Here is a 27837-nt window from a genome sequence, read left to right as displayed (position 1 = left end):
ATGTACTCTTAGGCAGCACAGTGGAGAAATCTTTGTTATTTCTATACTACTGTAAATATATTCAGTTGTTCAGGGATAACTATCAAATTCTGAAATTACTTAAAATTAGAATCTCACATAATAATTCTCTGTATATAATATTTTATAAACATTGGTTAATATTTTAAATGTCTTCTTTCATTTTGTATTTGAAATTAAGTTTTAAAGACTCAAAAAATTAGAAAAACATTAATTTTATTGAAATCTAAATTTACAAAGAAATAAAAATCCTCTAAAAATTCTAACTTCACAATATAAACATAAAGAGTAAGAAATTTTGTGTCTATGGGTATGTGTGAAGATAAAGAAAGATATTTTCCTTAAATAATATTGAATTTTAAATTAAGTAATTAGAATTCCTCGATTTCTTTTCCCTATAAAACTTTGAAATTTACCCTAAATAAAAATCACTTAAAATTTTTTAGCAAACTCTAGGTTTTTTGCAATCTTGTAGCTTTTATTATATAATTTCTGTCTTATTTTTGCAAAGAAAGTGAAATCAAAATATTAAGCTCTAGAAATAACTTGTAAAACTTAAAAAAATCAGGTAATATTTTAAAATATTTTAATTTTATCTGGCACCCACTTTTTTCTTTGTCACACTAATTTAAAAAATGTTTTATGACAATTCATATAGGAAAGTAAACTTAATTATATTTTTTTACCAAATTAAAAATAACTGGATGCTCATCTTGAAACTCATTATGAGAAATGGATACAATAATTAAAATTTAATAGAATTTTATCAAGTAGCATCCATCTTTAAGTATTGATTACTTTTAAGTAAGTACTTTTCCCTTTAACTGGTTTGAGTTCAAATTTATTTAATGTACTTCTGATTAAAACTGACTATCTGTAAGATTCATTTTATTCATGTCTATTATTAATAAAATAATTCTAGCATAAAATTAAAAAAAGATTGACTGTGATGCATGTGCTTATGAGAAACGTTTACAGCATCCTTTTGACCAGCATTTCACCATGGTTTCTCACTTGCCTATGAGTCACCACGACTTATAGAAAACCAAAATTCTGTTCTCCACCATCTTCCCTTTCATCAGAATGTTTTATGTTAGAAACAATAAAAATGGAAAAAATTCTGATGGTATTGTGCTGGATATAGAGGGAAAAATATAGATGTTTCAGAAAACACGTGCATTATCTTTAATGTTCACTAAGTGAGTGGGAACAAACTCAAATGTATATAAAGAAGCAAAAACACAAGCAAAGATAAACATTTATGGCATATGACATTATACAGGGTCTTGTTGATAGAACATGGACATTCAAATTTATAAATGTAGATGTACATTCTAGAAACAAGAGCTAATTTTAATGTGAGAGTCCGATAAAAGCTGACTGTGCTTATGTCAGACTGAGCCCAGCCCAGTAACTGAAGATTTGAGTAAGTTTGTTTAGGATTTTGTGGGTCACCATAGCTTTAGAATAAATCGAGGATTATCCTGAGTTTTGTGAACCCTGGTCTTCAGTGGAAAATAAAGAAATCCAAAAGACAGGACAGAAAGTATAATACTTTTATGGAAGCCTTAGATAACATTAAGACTTTGTCTCTATATTCTTAGTGTGGTCACATTGAAATCATTGGAGAACTTGACAGAACACAGGGAATGAGCAGGAAAGATTTTGTGGACTATGCAGAGTATTATGCACCATTGAAAAATGAACATATGTATCCACTGAAAAGGAGGAATGCTAACATGTGTTTTAGAGGTGAATCTGGAAATAGAAAAAGACAGACATTGTTTTGTCAATGAAAGATTTGACTATATATATAATTTGGTAAGGATTAATGCATTAAATTATATTTGCTTTTCAGATTAAGGACTACTGGTCAAAATTGTTCATATTGAACATATCATTCTCTTAAAATACTCATAATACAACTCAGATATGAAGATAATAGAAAGAATGTCCACAAAATATTATATTAAGGAAGGGAATGTGATGTGTAAATCACAACATGACTGTAGTATTCAGATGGAAAATATGACAATCTAATTGTCAATTATGTCATCCTGTATGCAAAATCAATTGCAGATTTAACTGCCATCCTCAATTAAATGTTGATATGAGGAGAAATGGGCCTTGAAGCAATTTGAAACTTTAGGACACCACTGTATATCATAATTTCCTGAAGTAAACTATGTATAAGTGAATTGAAAAAAATCAAGAAAAAATAAATTGTAGGAAAATACATTGTATCTGAGATACAAAGTTCTGATTTTTGTTTGTTTTACTGTTGTTGGTGGTGTTTTCTTTTTCCCCATTTTGTATGTTAAGACCCTACTAGACCTCAATGTAGATCGTCACCAATATATGAAGAAAATTTGTCCAGTTTTGTTTATAAGGCTGGGCCTCTTGACAAACATCACTTCAAGTTGAAAGCCTCAGGTTTTATTTTAATTTTTTCTTTGCTTTATTTTTCATATACCAGTTTCTTTGTATGGTAGTGCTGTCATAGAACTTGATTTGCAGGTCTCCATGCCTCTGACTCTTGAGTACTTTTTTAAGGGCATGCAACACCACTTCCCAGCTCAGCCAGAATTTCATACTATAGAGATACTTTCATTTTGTATTATAATGAACCATGTCAAAAACAGGTAATTTTAAATTTACTATTAAATCATGTAAAACTCCACATTGGAAAAGTTACTGGTCATGATGAATATAAAATTGAGAGGAAATTTTCTGGTTCATTTGGAAACTGTATTGTCATGTGTTTTCCTTCGTGAAACTGACGAGTGGAGAGGAGGTTTTTGCTAAAGGACACATGGGAGGATGTTTTGCTAAGAACAGACATGCTGGTTTTGTGGAGACAGCCTAGAAAATGGGAATATGGTTTTACCAGAGAAGATGCTTGGGAGAACATGTGAAGTTTGGAAAGGATATACATATTGCAACAGACAATAGACAGTGGTGAATGGTATTTTAGAATGCCTTTTCATTCTCTGCTGGGCAATATTTGCCATGATGTTGTAGAGAGAAATGCACTAAACAACATCTGTTGGTGTTCCAGTGGCTTCTAAGGACTTGGAACAAATGCCATAGCATTGAGATTTCTTCTGAATTATACTGCTTTGTAGATTTGTGAATGGTGGTTGCAGGTGCATCTAGCTACTGCTGATGATTGGTGTGAATTGAACTGCTGATATTCTCTCAGGCAGATTCTATTTGCTCCAAAATATTTCTAAACAGGTCCACATTCTCTTTTGTACTTCATTTTCTCTTCTTTTGGGGAATGGTAGGCTAGAAGGGATATAAACACATTTAAGAACCCTTATTAAAAGTGGATTTGAACCATCTAAGCCTAAAAAGTGCAAATGGAATTCTGGTATTTGCCAAAACCTAAAAACGTGTCTTTGAAATAATGACTGGTGAATAAGAAATGATGCTTACCATCTCGAACACATGGGCACTGGAAAAAATTTCCTGAACAAAACACCAATGGCTTATGCTCTAAGATCAAGAATCGATAAATGGGACCTCATAAAACTGCAAAGCTTCTGTAAGGCAAAGGACACTGTGGTTAGGACAAAACGGCAACCAACACATTGGGAAAAGATCTTTACCAATCCTACAACAGATAGAGGGCTTATATCCAAAATATACAAAGAACTCAAAGAGTTAGACTGCAGGGAGACAAACAACCCTATTTAAAAATGGGGTTCAGAGCTAAACAAAGAATTCACAGCTGAGGAATGCCGAATGGCTGAGAAACACCTAAAGAAATGTTCAACATCTTTAGTCATAAGGGAAATGCAAATCAAAACAACCCTGAGATTTCACCTCACACCAGTGAGAATGGCTAAGATCAAAAACTCAGGTGACAGCAAATGCTGGCGAGGATGTGGAGAAAGAGGAACACTCCTCCAGTGTTGGTGGGATTGCAGACTGGTACAACCATTCTGGAAATCAGTCTGGAGGTTCCTCAGAAAATTGAACATTGAACTACCTGAGGACCCAGCTATACCTCTCTTGGGCATATACCCAAAAGATGCCCCAACATATAACAAAGACATATGCTCCACTATGTTCATAGCAGCCTTATTTATAATAGCCAGAAGCTGGAAAGAACCCCAATGCCCTTCAACAGAGGAATGGATAGAGAAAATGTGGTACATCTACACAATGGAATATTACTCAGCTATCAAAAACAATGAGTTTATGAAATTCGTAGGCAAATGGTTGGAACTGGAAAATATCATCCGGAGTGAGCTAACCCAATCACAGAAAGACATACATGGTATGCACTCATTGATAAGTGGCTATTAGCCCAAATGCTTGAATTACCCTAGATCCCTAGAACAAACGAAACTCAAGACAGATGATCAAAATGTGAATGCTTCACTCCTTCTTTAAATGAGGTAAAAGAATACCCTTGGCAGGGAAGGGAGAGGCAAAGATTAAAACAAAACAGAGACTGAAGGAACACCCATTCAGAGCCTGCCCCACATGTGGCCCATACATATACAGCCACCCAATTAGACAAGATGGATGAAGCAAAGAAGTGCAGGCCTACAGGAGCCGGATGTAGATCTCTCCTGAGAGACACAGCCAGAATGTGGCGAATACAGAGCAAATACAGAGGCGAATGCCAGCAGCAAACCTCTGAACTGAGAACAGGACCCTCGTTGAAGGAATCAGAGAAAGAACTGGAAGAGCTTGTAGGGGCTCGAGACCCCATTTGAACAACAATGCCAAACAACCAGAGCTTCAGGAACTAAGCCACTACCTAAAGACTATACATGGACTGACCCTGGACTCTGACCTCATAGGTAGCAATGAATATCCTAGTAAGATCACCAGTGGAAGGGGAAGCCCTGGGTCCTGCTAAGACTGAACCCCCAGTGAACGTGATTGTTGGGGGGAGGGTGGCAATGGGGGGAGGATGGGGAGGGGAACACCCATAAAGAAGGGGAGGGGGAGGGATTAGGAGGATGTTGGCCCGGAAACCGGGAAAGGGAATAACACTCGAAATGTAAATAAGAAATACTCAAGTTAAGTAAAAAAAAAAAAAAAAAAGAAGGGGTTGGGGATTTAGCTCAGTGGTTAGAGCGCTTGCCTAGGAAGTGCAAGGTCCTGGGTTCGGTCCCCAGCTCCGAGGGGGGGGGGGAAGAAATGATGCTTACTTTACATTGAGGGAGTAATGTGATTGTGGAAATCTCATTGTTTTAACAGAATGCGTTTGAGATTTGATGGTTTACAAGTAAGATAGGTGGAGATGAAATCTTTCAGGAAGAATGAGGACAACAAATTCTGTAATGAATGCAGCTTCTTTGCAAAATCTTCTTGAAGTTCTTATTAATTTTTGGAGGAAGTAATGTATAGAATAGAAATTCATTTATCTCACCCTCTCAGGGAACATCAGTGGAGCACTGGTGAAAAGGAAATGGAGACTGTAATCGCCCCAGTGGTTTCTGGGCCTTAACTACAAAGTTCTGTACCTTCTGGATATATTCCCTGGACCTTGGAAAGAGAGGTGTGTAAAATCTCCAAAACTGACACTTAGAGGTATATGTCTATTGTGCAAGTCATTCTTTTTTAAATAGGTCAAAGGCTTATTATAACATTACAAACATATGAGAACATAAAAGATTTTACATATTCAAAATTAAAAATTATCCTATTTCTTTAGGATATAAAGCAATGCTTGCCTTATTTTTGAGTCCATAATTATATACCATTCTCCTTAGCTTTACTCTATCAAATACATTAGCAAAACACATATTGCTCCTAGTTTTGTTTCAACATTATGGAATGCTTTTCTCTTTTTTTTTTTTCTTTTGGTTCTTTTTTTCGGAGCTGGGGACCGAACCCAGGGCCTTGCGCTTCCTAGACAAGTGCTCTACCACTGAGCTAAGTCCCCAACCCCTGGAATGCTTTTCAATAACTTGTTGTTACATGAATACATAAAGTTTTCTAAGCTCCCGAATTCTCAAAATAATTCAAGTGTTTTATTAAGAATTAGTATAAATTGACATAATTTCTTACCCATCGAGTTTATGAGAGTAGAAGCATCAGTTAGACTATTTTTACTCTCCTTTTTACATATGTTGTATATGACATAAAACCAAGGACTAAAAACACAATCAGAATCATAAAGTGAGAACTAATGTCTCACATATTTTTCAAATATCAAACATTGAACTCTGAGGAAGAGGTTGGAATAAGTAATATTTTAAAATGTCCACCATATTTTAATTGATTTTTAATTACAGATACGTGTCCTCTAAGTCTTTTAGTGCTTGTGAAGTTGTTAGATTAATTGACACATTGAAGAAACTGACAGTTGAATCGGGAATATTTTTATTAAAGTGCAATGAGTCAGTTGCTGCTTCTGTTTCTAAGTCACTGAAAAGGGATTACGATAATGTATACAATTGAGTGGTTACTAAATATATTAATAGGGCATACTTAGGTGTTTTCGCTGCTGTTTTCATTTGAGTGTTCCATTCAATATCTATAGGCACTGTTTCAAGTTTTGTGGTAGTTGCTAACATAATATTTGGTAAAATTTATGGGAGAATGAAAAACTTGAAAATTTTAGATTATTTGATATTTTCCCACATTTATACATTTTTTAAAAGCAAATCTCTTTATAAATCTCTTTATGGCCTACTAGTCCATTCTTTCTCTTAGCACACATCTTTTCATGAATTTCTTACTTCATTTAGTACTGTAAATGTGTGCAAGGTTTGGAACCAGAACGTGCAAAATGTGTATATTACTAAACAAAAAATGTGATTTTGTCTCTTACTTCATCCATCACTTCCCTGCTCCTTCCCAGTTTTGAGCAGATATCAAATGCTCCTCTGGTGTTTTTAATAGAATTTTGTTGGGCAATATCTCATAGGTGTAGACAATACTACGATTACTTCTTAAATATAGAGGCCCTATCATATTCACAGAATCACTTTCAAAGTAACATTTAAAAACCTCTAGTGCTCACAAGGTTGGAAGACTAATTATATAAAGATTATTGATGCTTTATAGGAGTATGCATATTATAAATATCCCCTTTGAAAATGAACATTACAGTCAGTTATTTGTTACATGCTAATTAAATCTGCATCTCTGGATTAATCACATTTTATTGAAAATTGTTTTTCTTACATTAACTGAAACTTCCACTAATTTTTGAGTGCAAAGATAAATATTTTGTTATTAATTCAACTCCATGTAAATTTAGTATATGTCCTAAGCAGCCAGGGGTTGTCACCCATTTAAAATTTTACTGTGTCTAGGAATGTTTTCTCTTTTATATAAACAGTGTATTTCTTCCTTTATCCAGTAGACATCAAGTAGAGAGTTAATCTGGTTCCATTAGACTGTAGGGTTTCTGTTGCTTCTGATTTGTTGAAGTTTAGGATTAATCCATTTGGGTCTAAGAGGATACAGGAGTTATTTCATTTTTTTTCTTGTATCTTTTGATGCTTGATTTTGGGGGAAAGTTCTGTGAGGTGGTGAGAAGGCATATCTTTTACTTTAAAGGTAAAATGTACTTTATGTGGCACTCATATCCATTTGGGTCCTAATAAGTTTCGGTTCAGTTTTTTTATGTGGATGACCTGTTAGTTGTTGAGAGTGCTTTATTGGAGAATTCCACTAATAATGTGTGAGGTTTAATGTGTGATTTAAGCTTTATCAATGTTCTTTTATGAATGCATCCCCTTGGTTTGGGGCACATAGATACTAAGAATTGAGACATCAACTTCAAAGATTTCTCTCTTGATGAATATAAAGTGTCATGTATCGTATCTTGGATTTATTTTTGGCAGTTTATTTTGCCACATATTAGATATCTAATACCAGATTGTTTCTTAGGAAATTACTTGGAAAAGTTTTCACAACAGTTTATTCTGAGGAAGTATCTATTTTGGGTCTTGAGGTATGATTCTTGTATGCAGCAGGAGCATAGATACTGGTTTTACATCTTTTCTATTAGCATGTTTCTTTCATTGGCATGAAGATGGTAAATGATTTCATTCATATTGAGACAATAATAACCAGAGATTATAATTTGTGCTATTTTGTTGCTTGTGGTGGTGGTGGTGGTAGTGTGTGTGTGTGTGTGTGTGTGTGTGTGTGTGTGTGTGTGTGTGTGTGTGTGTGTTTGGAACTGTATGCGCCAATTCTTTTGGTGTTATTGGTGTAATATTATGTATTTCTTTTGTTTATTGTCGCAGTTGACATCCTTGAGTTGAACATTTTCGTCTAGTACCTCCTGTGGTGCCAGATTTGAAGAAAGTGATTGCTGAAATTTGACTTTTTATTTATAATAGAATATGTTGTTTTCTCTATTTGCTGTGATTGGAAGTTTTGCTGGATATAGTAGTCTGGTCATGTTTCTGTGTTTTCTAAATGTATGCACAGAATCTGTTCAGGTCTATTAGCTTAAAACTTCAGCTGAGAAGTCAGGTTTTATTATAATAGTTCTGCCTGCATACAGCAATTTTTTCCTTGCATATTTATATGATTTTCTTTGTTCTCTGTGTATAATGATTTGATAATTTTGTGAAAATAAAATTCTCTCCTGGTCCAAGCAATATCATGGTATGTAATCTTCTTGTATATTTAAAGCTAGGTAAATTTTCTTTTGAGCATTTGAACTGAGGTTCTACTCTTTCATCTATTGTCATGCATAGGCCTGTTTTTTTCAGAGTGTCCCAAATTTTCTGGATAAATGTGATAGAAATTTTTTTAGATTTCACATTTTTTAGCAGATGTTTGACAAATGTAACAATTTCTTCTATACTGTTTTCCTAAGATTCTTCCTTCCATCCCTTGTATTCAATACAAGCGAATACTTGTCCCTTTCAAGAATAGAAGCGTTTTATCAATTTTTCTTCACCTGTTTGCTTTTTCTTTGTTTTCTTTGTTTTTCTTGGGTTTCCATAAGGGATTTATTAATTTGTCAATTACTTTTTCTTTGTTTAAATTTTCCTGGATTCCATCATTGACCTCTATTATTGTTTTCTATCTTGTCTCAAGTTTATTTGTAAAAACAGCATAGGACACTGGCCATCTGCAAATAGTGTATAGATAGGTGTATCACAGCAGTCCATCTGTCTTCACACTGTCAGGAGCCTTTTCTCTGGGGCCTTCACAGGGGCCTTGGCACCCTTGGGAGTCTGGGCTGGAGTTTTTGCCTGGGCCTTAGCTGGAGCTTTGGCCTCTGCCTTGGTTTGAACCTTGGGCTTTGGTTGGCAGAGCCTACGACCTTTGGCCATATAGCTTGGAATCTTCTTCACAAGCTTGGGGTGAGCGATGAAAGCCAGATGGCTGAGTGTGCGAGTGGCCTCTATTTTTGTGTCAACGTTGGTTTTAAGTTCATTTCCTAGTGTTTCTGCTATTTGAAATACATAGGTCTGAATCTAGTAGGCTTGTTCAGCTCTGGCGGCAACATATTGCCCTCTCACTTTTGTTCTGTTCTTAAACTGGTGTTTAGGCATCTGGGGTTGGAATGAATATCAGTTTAGGAGCTGATTTCTTAAATTGTTTCCATTGGATTGGTGTTTTAATACTTGGTTTCTGTTTTGTCTTTTGTCTTCAGATATTTTGTGCATGTGTGTGGTGCTTATTGAGGAAAGCATCACCTCTTCTTCAGCAGGGAGTCCTCATCAGAGTTGTGGACTAGAGTTCTGATGGCTACCTTGGAATTTCTTCTAGCAGAATGTTTCTGTTCTTCCTAGTGTTTTAATCTCAACTTGTTCTGGCTGTCATGACCAGACATTTTGCAGAAGATATCCATATATGAAGAGTGTAGGTAGGGGCACTCATTGGTCCCTGGGCTTTTAACACATGATACACAAAAACATTAAATGTCAGTTGAAATTTCTTAATGGTTTGAATATTTGTGATATCATCCTTGTCAGCAAAACCCTTTTATGTTACTAGCGTTATTCACTCCATGTCAAAGTTTAAATTTGTTTCACAAAAATTGAGCTGCTGCTAAGATTTAATGCTCATTCACATGGTTCTAAAGCCTGTTATTTTATTTGACTCATAGTTATTTCCAGAAGCGTATAAATATAATTTTATTCATTTACATTGAATCCACATTATTGAAGAGGATTAATATTTGGTCCACTAGTGGAGAAGTACAATTTTAAACACCATTTTTTGCGTATTTGACATCTAAGTTATCTATGCTAATATGTTGATGGATTTAGTCTTGTGCACATAACTTCAGTGTAAAATTATAATAGAGTTATATTATTTTCCCCTTTCCTTTCCTTTTCCCATGCTGTCCTAGAAATGTAACTCTCCTGGTCTTTTTGAAATTCTTCCCTCAATTTCTTTAATTCAATTTAATTATTAATTATTCACATGCAACCTAATTAATATGAATAGTTTTATTTGTGTGTATATATTTCCATGGGTGACCATTAGATAGTAAATCACTAATCGATTTGTTCTTCCCTGGGGATTTTTTTCCCCTCAAATCGGAATTCCTTCTTCCCCACATTTCTCTGCAGTTATCCTCTTTTATAACTTCTTCCTTTAATTTTAGGATGTCTATTGAAATAATTCTTTTTCAGGTCGTTTATAGGCAGCTATTTTGTTGAGGCTTCCTGTGTGTACCTTCTGACATTTTTAACAGGACATATATAAGCTTTTAGTTTTTGTTCATAGCAGCAGAGATGGACTAAGTAAGAAGCAATTCAGATATTTTCTCCTATTAACCTTGAGGTAAAGAACACTATGACTTCTAATTCTACATCTAAAATGATAGGCAAATATGGTATGGTATGGTAATATGGGTGAAATCAAGATAAAATTTGAACCCAGAATTTGTTTTTTACATAATCATATATTTTCAATGTGTAAAAATATCAGAAATAATTGTCATATTTGATTTAAAGGTTGTAAAAACTGGAAAAAATAAAAGAAGGGTAAGGTTTTGGACCCCATTCAATATTTGAACCTAAGTTGAAATTAAACTTGGTCTGAACAGTCAGATTCCTGAAATTAAATTTGGTAGAATGTATTGTAGAAATGTACAACCACACAACAAAGTTTGATTACCACATATTAGGAAAGAACCTAATACACATATCTTCCAATTATTTTTTCATGAAATGCAGCAACATCGTCCACTGTGGATAATGACTCAAAGGAAGAGTTTTTTAAAGTAACTGATCTCTACCATATTCCATCTGAAAATATCAAAGACATGGCGCAAACAGGTAATTGTACTGCTCCACTAACTTGTAGAAATCAGCTTCAAATAAAGGCAATAAACACTGTGATTCTTTATTCTCATCTATACTTTAGAAAAGATAGAATCAATACTCCTTAAGGATAATTGCTTCTTTGATCTATGTCATAGACTAAGGTCCATCCTGAATGAAGATACTGATTGGGTGAGTATATATAATTATAACTCTAAAGTCGAAAAATCAATCCATTAACACAAAACAATAGTCTCAGGCAATTGAATCTTTGGTGTCTTAAGTACATTTCTACTATGGAGGAAGACCATGACTATGACAAGTTATAAAATATGTAAATTTGTGTCTCCTGGTTTCAGTGACATGGAATATAACATGGAAAATGACAGTAGACCTACAGTCATGGTGCTGGAGAAGTAGTTGTGACTTTATATACAGATCCGCACACAGCAAGTAGAAAAATAACACTTAATTATGTGGTCTTTTGAAATGTTAGCGCCTACCCACACTAACCTGCTTCTCCATTTAGAAGAGAAGCCACTCCTAATAATCTTTGCCAAATATCTCCACCATGTGCGGAATAGTATTCAAATATGTGAACTCATAAGGACATTCAATTATAAACTACTACAAATGCAAAAACACTACCACTTAGGTCAAGATTTGTAACACATAAAAAATAAATTCATCTAGTGTAAAAAAGGCAATAATTTTATATGCCAAGGAAAATTTAATTGGTGAAGAATATCTATCATAATTCATTAACTTTCTGGATTTGCTATATATGAGATACTTTGAATTGATAAACATTTCACAAATTTCAGGATTTTCTTCATTGTCAGGATAGTATCATTCATATATACGTTTAAAATTGGTTTGTACAAAGAAACTCAACTCAAACTTAGAAAGTATAATAATCATAGTAAACATCAGAACATATATAAATTAAAAAAATCATCACCCTAAGGTATAATTGCATGATAATTTTATGCCAAAGAATTCAATATTTGAATGGCTAATCATATGAATATTTTTATTTTCTCCCAATCATCACATACTTACCAACATGTCACATATAATTTAAGTTTCATTTATAATTTTTTAGGTTACATGAAGAACAAGACACTATTCACCCATATTTCCTTTATGTAATAAAAATCATAGACATAAATTTAAATAATATATATCTTCAAAATTGAATGTTCTTTTCTAGGAAAGTCATGATGTTTCCCTTAGGTGATCACTTCCATTATCTCCTCATGAAATGTTTAGCGATACTGGTTTCTGTTTGATTAATAATTTTTATATAATTGCAAATGTCTTGTAAATAAAAGTAATATATATTACATATACATATATATATATTACATATACATATATGTCACATATACATGTTATATATATGTATATATCTATTACACTGAGTGATATCAGGGATATTTCTGATAATTTTTTCAACCCCTAACACTATGCAGTTGTATTTTTTTCACTGCATTGTATGTCCCAGAAAACACGTTTATTAATGGATAAATACAGTACAAACATCAGGAAATGTAAACGCAGCAAATTCTTACATATTACCATAAATCATACTGGACATGTATTTTTACATTTTCATTATAATTAAAGAATGTAAGACACAAGATCAACAAGTATTATTAGTGATAAGAATATTGAAGGAGGATGAAATAGTCTAAAGTCATGTAGAGGACATCACTTGATATTCTTATACCAAATAATTAGTTTGAAAATACACATTCAGCTAGCATTATACAGACTGAGCAGGTTATATTTAGGAATGCACATCAAACATGCACTCGTAAGCAAACACACACACACACACACACACACACACCATGCCCCCCCTACACAGAGAGAGAGAGAGAGAGAGAGAGAGAGAGAGAGGAAAGAGAAAGTCAGAAAGACAGAGACAGACACAACAGTGAATTCCGATTTTCTAGGTTTTGTGAAGGTGAGCATAAAGGATGCTTTTAATAAATATGATGGACACCGGCGGATCCCGGACCGCAGCAGCTCTCTGCTCCCAAACCCCGTGGGAGAGAGACCTCACCGCCTGATCAAGTGGGCACTCCTGAGGCTGCAGAGCGGAGGAGACCACCAACACTGCCCACCCCTGCCCACATCCCTGGCCCAAGAGGCAACTGTATAAGGCCTCTGGGTTCCCATAGGGGAGGGCCCGGGAGCGGCAGGACCCCTGCGTCTGAGACACTGCCGGAACCTGAAGGAAACAGACCGGATAAACAGTTCTCTGCACCCAAATCCCGTGGGAGGGAGAGCTGAACCTTCAGAGAGGCGGACACGCCTGGGAAACCAGAAGAGACTGCACTCTGTGCACATCCAGGCGCCAGAGGAAAACACCAAACGTCATCTGAAACCCTGGTGCACGGAGGCTACCGGAAGGAGCGGCACAGATTTTCCCGGTTGCTGCCACAGCGGAGAGGACTTAGGCAGTACCCCACGAGCAAACTTGAGCCTTGGAACCACAGGTAGGACCAAATTTCCCCTGCAAGAAACCTGCCTGGTGAACTCAAGACACAGGCCCACAGGAACAGCTGAAGACCTGTAGAGAGGAAAAACTACACGCCCGAAAGCAGAACACTCTGTCCCCATAACTGGCTGAAAGAAAACAGGAAAACAGGTCTACAGCACTCCTGACACACAGGTTATAGGACAGTCTAGCCACAGTCAGAAATAGCAGAACAAAGTAACACTAGAGATAATCTGATGGCGAGAGGCAAGCGCAGGAACCCAAGCAACAGAAACCAAGACTACATGACATCATCGGAGCCCAATTCTCCCACCAAAGCAAACACGGAATATCCAAACACACCAGAAAAGCAAGACCTAGTTTCAAAATCATATTTGATCATGATGCTGGAGGACTTCAAGAAAGACATAAAGAACTCCCTTAGAGAACAAGTAGAAGCCTACAGAGAGGAATCGCAAAAATCCCTGAAAGAATTCCAGGAAAACACAATCAAACAGTTGAAGGAATTAAAAATGGAAATAGAAGCAATCAAGAAAGAACACATGGAAACAACCCTGGACATAGAAAATCAAAAGAAAAGACAAGGAGCTGTAGATACAAGCTTCACCAACAGAATTCAAGAGATGGAAGAGAGAATCTCGGGAGCAGAAGATTCCATAGAAATCATTGACTCAACTGTCAAAGATAATGTAAAGCGGAAAAAGCTACTGGTCCAAAACATACAGGAAATCCAGGACTCAATGAGAAGATCAAACCTAAGGATAATAGGTATAGAAGAGAGTGAAGACTCCCAGCTCAAAGGACCAGTAAATATCTTCAACAAAATCATAGAAGAAAACTTCCCTAACCTAAAAAAAGAGATACCCATAGGCATACAAGAAGCCTACAGAACTCCAAATAGATTGGACCAGAAAAGAAACACCTCCCGTCACATAATTGTCAAAACACCAAACGCACAAAATAAAGAAAGAATATTAAAAGCAGTAAGGGAAAAAGGTCAAGTAACATATAAAGGCAGACCTATCAGAATCACACCAGACTTCTCGCCAGAAACTATGAAGGCCAGAAGATCCTGGACAGATGTCATACAGACCCTAAGAGAACACAAATGCCAGCCCAGGTTACTGTATCCTGCAAAACTCTCAATTAACATAGATGGAGAAACCAAGATATTCCATGACAAAACCAAATTTACACAATATCTTTCTACAAGTCCAGCACTACAAAGGATAATAAAGGGTAATGCCCAACATAAGGAGGCAAGCTATACCCTAGAAGCAAGAAACTAATCATCTTGGCAACAAAACAAAGAGAATGAAAGCACACAAACATAACCTCACTTCCAAATATGAATATAACGGGAAGCAATAATCACTATTCCTTAATATCTCTCAATATCAATGGCCTCAACTCCCCAATAAAAAGACATAGATTAACAAACTGGATACGCAACGAGGACCCTGCATTCTGCTGCCTACAGGAAACACACCTCAGAGACAAAGACAGACATTACCTCAGAGTGAAAGGCTGGAAAACAATTTTCCAAGCAAATGGTCAGAAGAAGCAAGCTGGAGTAGCCATTCTAATATCAAATAAAATCAATTTTCAACTAAAAGTCATCAAAAAAGATAAGGAAGGACACTTCATATTCATCAAAGGAAAAATCCACCAAGATGAAGTCTCAATCCTAAATATTTATGCCCCAAATACAAGGGCACCTACATATGTAAAAGAAACCTTACTAAAGCTCAAAACACACATTGCACCTCACACAATAATAGTGGGAGATTTCAACACCCCACTCTCATCAATGGACAGATCATGGAAACAGAAATTAAACAGAGATGTAGACAGACTAAGAGAAGTCATGAGCCAAATGGACTTAACGGATATTTATAGAACATTCTATCCTAAAGCAAAAGGATATACCTTCTTCTCAGCTCCTCATGGTACTTTCTCCAAAATTGACCATATAATTGGTCAAAAAACGGGCCTCAACAGGTACAGAAAGATAGAAATAATCCCATGCGTGCTATCGGACCACCACGGCCTAAAACTGGTCTTCAATAACAATAAGGGTAGAATGCCCACATATACGTGGAAATTGAACAATGCTCTACTCAATGATAACCTGGTCAAGGAAGAAATAAAGAAAGAAATTAAAAACTTTTTAGAATTTAATGAAAATGAAGGTACAACATACCCAAACTTATGGGACACAATGAAAGCTGTGCTAAGAGGAAAACTCATAGCGCTGAGTGCCTGCAGAAAGAAACAGGAAAGAGCATATGTCAGCAGCTTGACAGCACACCTAAAAGCTCTAGAACAAAAAGAAGCAAATACACCCAGGAGGAGTAGAAGGCAGGAAATAATCAAACTCAGAGCTGAAATCAACCAAGTAGAAACAAAAAGGACCATAGAAAGAATCAACAGAACCAAAAGTTGGTTCTTTGAGAAAATCAACAAGATAGATAAACCCTTAGCCTGACTAAGGAGAGGACACAGAGAGTGCGTCCAAATTAACAAAATCAGAAATGAAAAGGGAGACATAACTACAGATTCAGAGGAAATTCAAAAAATCATCAGATCTTACTATAAAAGCCTATATTCAACAAAACTTGAAAATCTTCAGGAAATGGACAATTTCCTAGACAGATACCAGGTACCGAAGTTAAATCAGGAACAGATAAACCAGTTAAACAACCCCATAACTCCTAAGGAAATAGAAGCAGTCATTAAAGGTCTCCCAACCAAAAAGAGCCCAGGTCCAGACGGGTTTAGTGCAGAATTCTATCAAACCTTCATAGAAGACCTTATACCAATATTATCCAAACTATTCCACAAAATTGAAACAGATGGAGCCCTACCGAATTCCTTCTATGAAGCCACAATTACTCTTATACCTAAACCACACAAAGACCCAACAAAGAAAGAGAACTTCAGACCAATTTCCCTTATGAATATCGACGCAAAAATACTCAATAAAATTCTGGCAAACCGAATTCAAGAGCACATCAAAACAATCATCCACCATGATCAAGTAGGCTTCATCCCAGGCATGCAGGGATGGTTTAATATAAGGAAAACCATCAACGTGATCCATCATATAAACAAACTGAAAGAACAGAACCACATGATCATTTCATTAGATGCTGAGAAAGCATTTGACAAAATTCAACACCCCTTCATGATAAAAGTCCTGGAAATAATAGGTATTCAAGGCCCATACCTAAACATAGTAAAAGCCATATACAGCAAACCAGTTGCTAACATTAAACTAAATGGAGAGAAACTTGAAGCAATCCCACTAAAATCAGGGACTAGACAAGGCTGCCCACTCTCTCCCTACTTATTCAATATAGTTCTTGAAGTTCTAGCCAGAGCAATCAGACAACAAAAGGAGATCAAGGGGATACAGATCGGAAAAGAAGAGGTCAAAATATCACTATTTGCAGACGACATGATAGTATATTTATGTGATCCCAAAAGTTCCACCAGAGAACTACTAAAGCTGATAAACAACTTCAGCAAAGTGGCTGGGTATAAAATTAACTCAAATAAATCAGTTGCCTTCCTCTATACAAAAGAGAAACAAGCGGAGAAAGAAATTAGGGAAACGACACCCTTCATAATAGACCCAAATAATATAAAGTACCTCAGTGTGAGTTTAACCAAGCAAGTAAAAGATCTGTACAATAAGAACTTCAAGACACTGAGGAAAGAAATTGAAGAAGACCTCAGAAGATGGAAAGATCTCCCATGCTCATGGATTGGCAGGATTAATATATTAAAAATGGCCATTTTACCAAAAGCAATCTACAGATTCAATGCAATCCCCATCAAAATACCAATCCAATTCTTCAAAGAGTTAGACAGAACAATTTGCAAATTCATCTGGAATAACAAAAATCCCAGGATAGCTAAAGCTATCCTCAACAATAAAAGGACTTCAGGGGGAATCACTATCCCTGAACTCAAGCAGTATTACAGAGCAATAGTCATAAAAACTGCATGGTATTGGTACAGAGACAGACAGATAGACCAATGGAATGGAATTGAAGACCCAGAAATGAACCCACACCCCTATGGTCACTTGATTTTTGACAAAGGAGCCAAAACCATCCAATGGAAAAAAGATAGCATTTTCAGCAAATGGTGCTGGTTCAACTGGAGGTCAACATGTAGAAGAATGCAGATCGATCCATGCTTATCACCCTGTACAAAGCTTAAGTCCAAGTGGATCAAGGACCTCCACATCAAACCAGACACACTCAAACTAATAGAAGAAAAACTAGGGAAGCATCTGGAACACATGGGCACTGGAAAAAATTTCCTGAACAAAACACCAATGGCTTATGCTCTAAGATCAAGAATCGAAAATGGGATCTCATAAAACTGCAAAGCTTCTGTAAGGCAAAGGACACTGTGGTTAGGACAAAACGGCAACCAACAGATTGGGAAAAGATCTTTACCAATCCTATAACAGATAGAAGCCTTATATCCAAAATATACAAAGAACTCAAGAAGTTAGACCGCAGGGAAACAAATAACCCTATTAAAAAATGGGGTTCAGAGCTAAACAAAGAATTCACAGCTGAGGAATGCCGAATGGCTGAGAAACACCTAAAGAAATGTTCAACATCTTTAGTCATAAGGGAAATGCAAATCAAAACAACCCTGAGATTTCACCTCACACCAGTGAGAATGGCTAAGATCAAAAACTCAGGTGACAGCAGATGCTGGCGAGGATGTGGAGAAAGAGGAACACTCCTCCATTGTTGGTGGGATTGCAGACTGGTAAAACCATTCTGGAAATCAGTCTGGAGGTTCCTCAGAAAATTGGACAATGAACTGCCTGAGAATCCAGCTATACCTCTCTTGGGCATATACCCAAAAGATGCCTCAACATATAAAAGAGACACGTGCTCCACTATGTTCATCGCAGCCTTATTTATAATAGCCAGAAACTGGAAAGAACCCAGATGCCCTTCAACAGAGGAATGGATACAGAAAATGTGGTACATCTACACAATGGAATATTACTCAGCTATCAAAAACAACGAGTTTATGAAATTCGTAGGCAAATGGTTGGAACTGGAAAATATCATCCTGAGTGAGCTAACCCACTCACAGAAAGACATACATGGTATGCACTCATTGATAAGTGGCTATTAGCCCAAATGCTTGAATTACCCTAGATCCCTAGAACAAAGGAAACTCAAGATGGATGATCAAAATGTGAATGCTTCACTCCTTCTTTAAATGAGGAAAAAGAATACCCTTGGCAGGGAAGGGAGCGGCAAAGATTAAAACAGAGACTGAAGGAACACCCATTCAGAGCCTGCCCCACAGGTGGCCCATACATATACAGCCACCCAATTAGACAAGATGGATGAAGCAAAGAAGTGCAGACCGACAGGAGCCGGATGTAGATCGCTCCTGAGAGACACAGCCAGAATACAGCAAATACAGAGGCGAATGCCAGCAGCAAACCACTGAACTGAGAATAGGTCCCCCGTTGAAGGAATCAGAGAAAGAACTGGAAGAGCTTGAAGGTGCTCGAGACCCCAAAAGTACAACAATGTCAAGCTACCAGAGCTTCCAGGGACTAAGCCACTACCTAAAGACTATACATGGACTGACCCTGGACTCTGTCCCCATAGGTAGCAATGAATATCGTAGTAAGAGCACCAGTGGAAGGGGAAGCCCTGGGTCCTGCTAAGACTGAACCCCCAGTGAACTAGACTATGCGGGGAGGGTGTCAATGGGGGGAGGTTTGGGAGGGGAACACCCACAAGGAAGGGGAGGGGGGAGGGTGATGTCTGTCCGGAAACCGGGAAAGGGAATAACACTTGAAATGTATATAAGAAATACTCAAGATAATAATAAAAAAAATGCAAAAAAAAATATGATGGAGAATGCAATTTTGAAACTGTCATTGTGTTGCTTGATGATAGACATGTTCAGGTTACAAAATGTGAAAGTGTTTAAATGAATTAAGCTAAATGGAGCTCCTGTCTGTAGACATACAAAGTTGTACATTGTCAATAAGAATTATTTCCTCAATGCTAGTGTGTATGGTGTGTGTGTATGTATGTATGTATGTATGTATGTATGTATGTATGTATATATATGTATGAATGTATGTATGTATGTATGCATGTATGTATGCATGCTTTTAAGTGTTCGTATGTGTGTGCTTTTTTTTATGTATCAGTCAAATTACCTCAAAAATTCTCCTAAATGTAATGGCACAAGTGACAGGATATTTGAAAATCAATTCCATTTATTTATTTATTTTTTTAAAGTTAGTGAAATGGAATCAAAATAATTATTTTAGATCCATAACAGGTTGAGTAATGAAGATTAGACTCCTGACTTTCTATATATAAAAAAGTTTTAACTTTTATTAAATACCAGAAATATTTATCTATTTAAATTTAATAGGACAAATCTACAGGAATCATAAGAAAGAAAATGGCAACTGTCACAACTATACCAATTCCTTTTAAATGCAATTATTTTGCTCTAACCAAAGTTAATATGTTAATGATATTTGATTACCAATTAAAAACAAACAAAAAAATTCAAAAGTACTAATGGAAGCACAACAGGTCAAAATGCCACAGCCATTTTGAGTCACATGTGAGAATTGTGTTTTTGTTAAGAATACCAAAGTAAGGAGAAGATGAAAACAACGTTTTTGTGTTAAGTAAATAAATGGAATATAATGTAAGTTTATTTATTCAAAATTAATGTTGTTTACAAGAATAGCACATTTATTATTGACTTAAATTTATTTCTATAAATATATTTATTTATTCACTTTATATGATGATCAGTGCCTTTGCTTAGCCAAGCCAATCGCTAACACAGACACTCCCACATCCTTTCTTCCTGTTCCATTTTAGAGAATAGAATCTGCCTGGTACATCAAGTCTTTACAGGGCAAGTCTCTTCCTCTCATGCTTAGGCTAGACAGGGCAATCCATATAGGGGATCAGGATCCACACTCAAGCAACAACTTTTGGGACAGCCCAAGTTCCAATATTGTGGGTCCTATAGGAAGACTCTTCTGGGTATAGTTATAGGTATACAGGGCTTTGGGGGTAACAGTTTAGCTCTCTGGACGCATTTTGCTTGATGGTTCATTCTCTGAGAGATGCCAAGGGTCTAAGTTAGTTGCTTCTTTTGGTCTTCCTAGGAAGTACCTATATTCTGGGACCCTCAATCTTTCCTTGAAGTGTTTCTTAAGACGCTCTGAGATCTATCTAAAGTTTTGATATAGATCTCTCTGTTCAGTCAGCTGCTGGGTGGAGCCTCTCAGAGATGAGTTATACTAGGTGCCTGTTTGCAAGCATAGCAGAGAATCTTTAATAGGGTCAGAGAATTTGTCCATGGAATTTGTCCCAAGTTTGACTGCCTATTGGTTGGCCATTTTCTTAGACTCAGCTCAATCTTTGTCTATGCATTTCTCTTGGACAGAAGAAAGGTTGGATCAAAAGTTTTCTGGGTGGCTTTGTGTCCTTATCACTCCCCAGTGGTTTCTCCCTGGTTACAGAAGACGGCCTCTTCAGGTTCCATATTCCTATGGATAGGAATCTCAATTAAGCTTAACCATATTGACTCTGAGGAGTCTCCCACATGCCAAGTCTCTGGCACAGCCTAGAGATGACAACTCCCCTCCGACAATTAGATTTCCATTCATCATCCTCTCATTCTGGCTTTTTCTGTCCTATCTCTCCTGACATCTGATACTGAACTTTCTTTTTCTTCAAAGTATGGAAGGTATTGAAATCTAATGTTCAGTGTTTCAAATATCATTTTGCAGAAATTGTCATGGTGACTCTACTGCTGGGAGCTTCCATGCAAGAAACTCAGAGGAGCAACATAACAAATTGTTGGACCACCACCAATGGTTCATATGGCTTCACAATATAACAAAGGATAATACTTTATCATTTCATTTTCCTTAATTCATATTAATCATGATTAAGAAAAGTAGAAAAAATTAATTGTTAGTTTCATGAGTTCAAGGAACAGGGATTATTTATTCCATTATACTAAGATTTCAAACCTGGGACAAATGGTCCAGGAGCCTACTTAATGAATGAAAACAGACATCTCCATCATTCTTTATGAAATACCTCAGTCCTAACTTTCACAAGGCTTTGCTGGCTAATATACCCTGCCCCTCCTAATTTCTCCAACTAGGGGTCTGTGCTGCCCTGCCTCCACAGGAACTTCTCTATATAGTCCAAAGAGTGTGTTACTCAGCCCTATTTATTCTCTATTTGGTCTCCTGGCTGTTGCACCTGGTTCAGCTTCCTCCCCATTCGTGGACACTCTCCCTTTCTCCACATGCCCAGACTGATGATCATATCCACTTTAAACTCTACCAGATGACCCTACATCTGGATATGCTCTCTCACATATATTCAGTGCACTTTCTTCTTCAATAAAAATAGTAGCATTCATGTTCCTTCCTCTTTTTCCTCCATTTATCAAGTAAAATGTCAAAACATGGTTACATATTAAATAATACAACAGTCGCAAACATTTTCAGAGTAAACCCTAATAATATTCCAGCCAACTGTGACAAAACTCAGAAAGCTGAGTGGGAATGTTGTGTTTTAAGCTAGACTGTGGTAAATAGTGAAAAGTCATCCCAAAACAATGGAATGACATGGTAGAGAAGGTGGCTCAGTAGGTTAGAATTTGTTCCTGTTTCATAATTGCAGCTCACAACAATCTATACCACCAGTGCAAGAAGTAAATCCGTGTTTTAGTCTCTAGTTTTTGACCTTGGGAATTTCATGCAAAGGTGCAGATACAGATGCTGGCAAATATCACAAACAAATATAATAATCTTTTAAAAATATTTGAAACAGGCAGCAGCTCTCTGCTCCCAGACCCCGTGGGAAATAGACCTCACTGCCTGGTCAGGTGGGCACTACTGAGGCTGCAGAGCGGAAGAGACCACCAACACTGCCCACCCCTGCCCACATCCCTGGCCCAAGAGGAAACTGTATAAGGCCTCTGGGCTCCCGTGGGGGAGGGCCCAGGAGCGGCAGGACCCCTGCCTGACACAATGCCGGAACCTGAAGGAAACAGACCGGATAAACAGTTCTCTGCACCCAAATCCCGTGGGAGGGAGAGCTAAACCTTCAGAGAGGCAGACAAGCCTGGAAAACCAGAAGAGACTGCTCTCTGCACATACATCTCGGATGCCAGAGGAAAACACCGGGGGCCATCTGGAGCCCTGGTGCACTGAGGTTCCCGGAGGGGGAGGCGCATATCTTCCTGGTTGATGCCGCTGCAGAGAGCCCGTGGGCAGCACCCCACGAGCGAACTTGAACCTCAGGACCACAGGTAAGACCAACTTTTCTGCTGCAAGAAAGCAGCCTGGTGAACTCAAGACACAGGCCCACAGGAACAGCTGAAGACCTGTAGAGAGGAAAAACTACACACCCGAAAGCAGAACACTCTGTCACCATAACTGACTGAAAGAGAGGAAAACAGGTCTACAGCAGTCCTGACACACAGGCTTATAGGACAGACTAGCCACTGTCAGAAATAGCAGAACAAAGTAACACTAGAGATAATCTGATGGCGAGAGGCAAGCGTAGGAACCCAAGCAACAGAAACCAAGACTACATGGCATCATCGGAGCCCAATTCTCCCACCAAAACAAACATGGAATATCCAAACACACCAGAAAAGCAAGATCTAGTTTCAAAATCATATTTGATCATGATGCTGAAGGACTTCAAGAAAGACATGAAGAACTCCCTTAGGGAAACACAGGAAAATATTAATAAACAAGTAGAAGCCTATAGAGAGGAATCGCAAAAATCCCTGAAAGAATCGCAAAAATCCCTGAAAGAATTCCAGGAAAACACAATCAAACAGTTGAAGGAATTAAAAATGGAAATAGAAGCAATCAAGAAAGAACACATGGAAACAACCCTGGATATAAAAAACCAAAAGAAGAGATAAGGACCTGTAGATACAAGCTTCACCAACAGAATACAAGAGATGGAAGAGAGAATCTCAGGAGCAGAAGATTCCATAGAAATCATTGACTCAACTGTCAAAGATAATGTAAAGTGGAAAAAGCTACTGGTCCAAAACATACAGGAAATCCAGGACTCAATGAGAAGATCAAACCTAAGGATAATAGGTATAGAAGAGAGTGAAGACTCCCAGCTCAAAGGACCAGTAAATATCTTCAACAAAATCATAGAAGAAAACTTCCCTAACCTAAAAAAAGAGATACCCATAGGCATACAAGAAACCTACAGAACTCCAAATAGATTGGACCAGAAAAGAAACACCTCCCGTCACATAATAGTCAAAACACAAAACGCACAAAATAAAGAAAGAATATTAAAAGCAGTAAGGGAAAAAGGTCAAGTAACATATAAAGGCAGACCTATCAGAATCACACCAGACTTTTCGCCAGAAACTATGAAGGCCAGAAGATCCTGAACAGATGTCATACAGACCCTAAGAGAACACAAATGCCAGCCCAGGTTACTGTATCCTGCAAAACTCTCAATTAACATAGATGGAGAAACCAAGATATTCCATGACAAAACCAAATTTACACAATATCTTTCTACAAATCCAGCACTACAAAGGATAATAAATGGTAAAGCCCAACATAAGGAGGCAAGCTATACCCTAGAAGAAGCAAGAAACTAATCGTCTTGGCAACAAAACAAAGAGAATGAAAGCACACAAACATAACCTCACATCCAAATATGGATATAACGAGAAGCAATAATCACTATTCCTTAATATCTCTCAACATCAATGGCCTCAACTCCCCAATAAAAAGAAATAGATTAACAAACTGGATACGCAACGAGGACCCTGCATTCTGCTGCCTACAGGAAACACACCTCAGAGACAAAGACAGACACTACCTCAGAGTGAAAGGCTGGAAAACAACTTTCCAAGCAAATGGTCAGAAGAAGCAAGCTGGAGTAGCCATTCTAATATCAAATAAAATCAATTTCCAACTAAAAGTCATCAAAAAAGATAAGGAAGGACACTTCATATTCATCAAAGGAAAAATCCACCAAGATGAACTCTCAATCCTAAATATCTATGCCCCAAATACAAGGGCACCTACATATGTAAAAGAAACCTTACTAAAGCTCAAAACACACATCGCACCTCACACAATAATAGTGGGAGATTTCAACACCCCACTCTCATCAATGGACAGATCATGGAAACAGAAATTAAACAGTGATGTCGACAGAGTAAGAGAAGTCATGAGCCAAATGGACTTAACGGATATTTATAGAACATTCTATCCTAAAGCAAAAGGATATACCTTCTTCTCAGCTCCTCATGGTACTTTCTCCAAAATTGACCATATAATTGGTCAAAAAATGGGCCTCAACAGGTACAGAAAGATAGAAATAATCCCATGCGTGCTATCGGACCACCACGGCCTAAAACTGGTCTTCAATAACAATAAGGGAAGAATGCCCACATACACGTGGAAATTGAACAATGCTCTACTCAATGATAACCTGGTCAAGGAAGAAATAAAGAAAGAAATTAAAAACTTTTTAGAATTTAATGAAAATGAGGGTACAACATACCCAAACTTATGGGACACAATGAAAGCTGTGCTAAGAGGAAAACTCATAGCGCTGAGTGCCTGCAGAAAGAAACAGGAAAGAGCATATGTCAGCAGCTTGACAGCACACCTAAAAGCTCTAGAACAAAAAGAAGCAAATACACCCAGGAGGAGTAGAAGGCAGGAAATAATCAAACTCAGAGCTGAAATCAACCAAGTAGAAACAAAAAGGACCATAGAAAGAATCAACAGAACCAAAAGTTGGTTCTTTGAGAAAATCAACAAGATAGATAAACCCTTAGCCAGACTAAGGAGAGGACACAGAGAGTGCGTCCAAATTAACAAAATCAGGAATGAAAAGGGAGACATAACTACAGATTCAGAGGAAATTCAAAAAATCATCAGATCTTACTATAAAAACCTATATTCAACAAAACTTGAAAATCTTCAGGAAATGGACAATTTCCTAGACAGATACCAGGTATCGAAGTTAAATCAGGAACAGATAAACCAGTTAAACAACCCCATAACTCCTAAGGAAATAGAAGCAGTCATTAAAGGTCTCCCAACCAAAAAGAGCCCAGGTCCAGACGGGTTTAGTGCAGAATTCTATCAAACCTTCATAGAAGACCTCATACCAATATTAACCAAACTATTCCACAAAATTGAAACAAATGGATCACTACCGAATACCTTCTACGAAGCCACAATTACTCTTATACCTAAACCACACAAAGACACAACAAAGAAAGAGAACTTCAGACCAATTTCCCTTATGAATATCGACGCAAAAATACTCAATAAAATTCTGGCAAACCGAATTCAAGAGCACATCAAAACAATCATCCACCATGATCAAGTAGGCTTCATCCCAGGCATGCAGGGATGGTTTAATATACGGAAAACCATCAACGTGATCCATTATATAAACAAACTGAAAGAACAGAACCACATGATCATTTCATTAGATGCTGAGAAAGCATTTGACAAAATTCAACACCCCTTCATGATAAAAGTTCTGGAAAGAATAGGAATTCAAGGCCCGTACCTAAAGATAGTAAAAAGCCATATACAGCAAACCAGTTGCTAACATTAAACTAAATGGAGAGAAACTTGAAGCAATCCCACTAAAATCGGGGACTAGACAAGGCTGCCCACTCTCTCCCTACTTATTCAATATAGTTCTTGAAGTTCTAGCCAGAGCAATCAGACAACAAAAGGAGATCAAGGGGATACAGATTGGAAAAGAAGAGGTCAAAATATCACTTTTTGCAGATGATATGATAGTATATTTAAGTGATCCCAAAAGTTCCACCAGAGAACTACTAAAGCTGATAAACAACTTCAGCAAAGTGGCTGGGTATAAAATTAACTCAAATAAATCAGTTGCCTTCCTCTACACAAAAGAGAAACAAGCCGAGAAAGAAATTAGGGAAACGACACCCTTCATAATAGACCCAAATAATATAAAGTACCTCGGTGTGACTTTAACCAAGCAAGTAAAAGATCTGTACAATAAGAACTTCAAGACACTGAGGAAAGAAATTGAAGAAGACCTCAGAAGATGGAAAGATCTCCCATGCTCATGGATTGGCAGGATTAATATAGTAAAAATGGCCATTTTACCAAAAGCAATCTACAGATTCAATGCAATCCCCATCAAAATACCAATCCAATTCTTCAAAGAGTTAGACAGAACAATTTGCAAATTCATCTGGAATAACAAAAAACCCAGGATAGCTAAAGCTATCCTCAACAATAAAAGGACTTCAGGGGGAATCACTATCCCTGAACTCAAGCAGTATTACAGAGCAATAGTGATAAAAACTGCATGGTATTGGTACAGAGACAGACAGATAGACCAATGGAATAGAATTGAAGACCCAGAAATGAACCCACACACCTATGGTCACTTGATTTTTGACAAAGGAGCCAAAACCATCCAATGGAAAAAAGATAGCATTTTCAGCAAATGGTGCTGGTTCAACTGGAGGTCAACATGTAGAAGAATGCAGATCGATCCATGCTTATCACCCTGTACAAAGCTTAAGTCCAAGTGGATCAAGGACCTCCACATCAAACCAGACACACTCAAACTAATAGAAGAAAAACTAGGGAAGCATCTGGAACACATGGGCACTGGAAAAAATTTCCTGAACAAAACACCAATGGCTTATGCTCTAAGATCAAGAATCAACAAATGGGATCTCATAAAACTGCAAAGGTTCTGTAAGGCAAAGGACACTGTGGTTAGGACAAAACGGCAACCAACAGATTGGGAAAAGATCTTTACCAATCCTACAACAGATAGTGGCCTTATATCCAAAATATACAAAGAACTCAAAAAGTTAGACCGCAGGGAAACAAATAACCCTATTAAAAAATGGGGTTAAGAGCTAAACAAAGAATTCACAGCTGAGGAATGCCGAATGGCTAAGAAACATCTAAAGAAATGTTCAACATCTTTAGTCATAAGGGAAATGCAAATCAAAACA

General features: G+C 37.1%; 1 protein-coding gene across 4 annotated transcripts in view; it reads left to right on the top strand.

Annotated features, from left to right (window-relative positions):
- The window catches only part of LOC147995338 (LINE-1 retrotransposable element ORF2 protein-like), a 121185-nt gene that overhangs the window by 71779 nt on the left and 21569 nt on the right, over positions 1 to 27837 (top strand). Inside the window, exons 2-3 of one of the 4 annotated variants that reach the window (XM_087655070.1) lie at positions 11148 to 11249; positions 22635 to 25298. In XM_087655070.1, coding sequence (XP_087511196.1) covers positions 11148 to 11249; positions 22635 to 22777 — 245 coding nt within the window. In that variant the 3' untranslated portion in view covers positions 22778 to 25298. Of the gene's footprint in view, positions 1 to 5418; positions 5540 to 11147; positions 11250 to 13195; positions 15881 to 22634; positions 25299 to 27837 lie in introns of those variants that run through there. The other 3 variants (XM_087655068.1, XR_015684114.1, XM_087655071.1) reach the window with 3 other exon arrangements.

Source organism: Rattus norvegicus, chromosome 3, assembly GCF_021556685.1.
Source record: "Rattus norvegicus strain SHRSP/BbbUtx chromosome 3, alternate assembly SHRSP_T2T, whole genome shotgun sequence".
NCBI lineage: Eukaryota > Metazoa > Chordata > Mammalia > Rodentia > Muridae > Rattus > Rattus norvegicus.
Note: the sequence above shows the minus strand (reverse complement) of the source record. Positions and strands in the feature narration are given on the sequence as shown.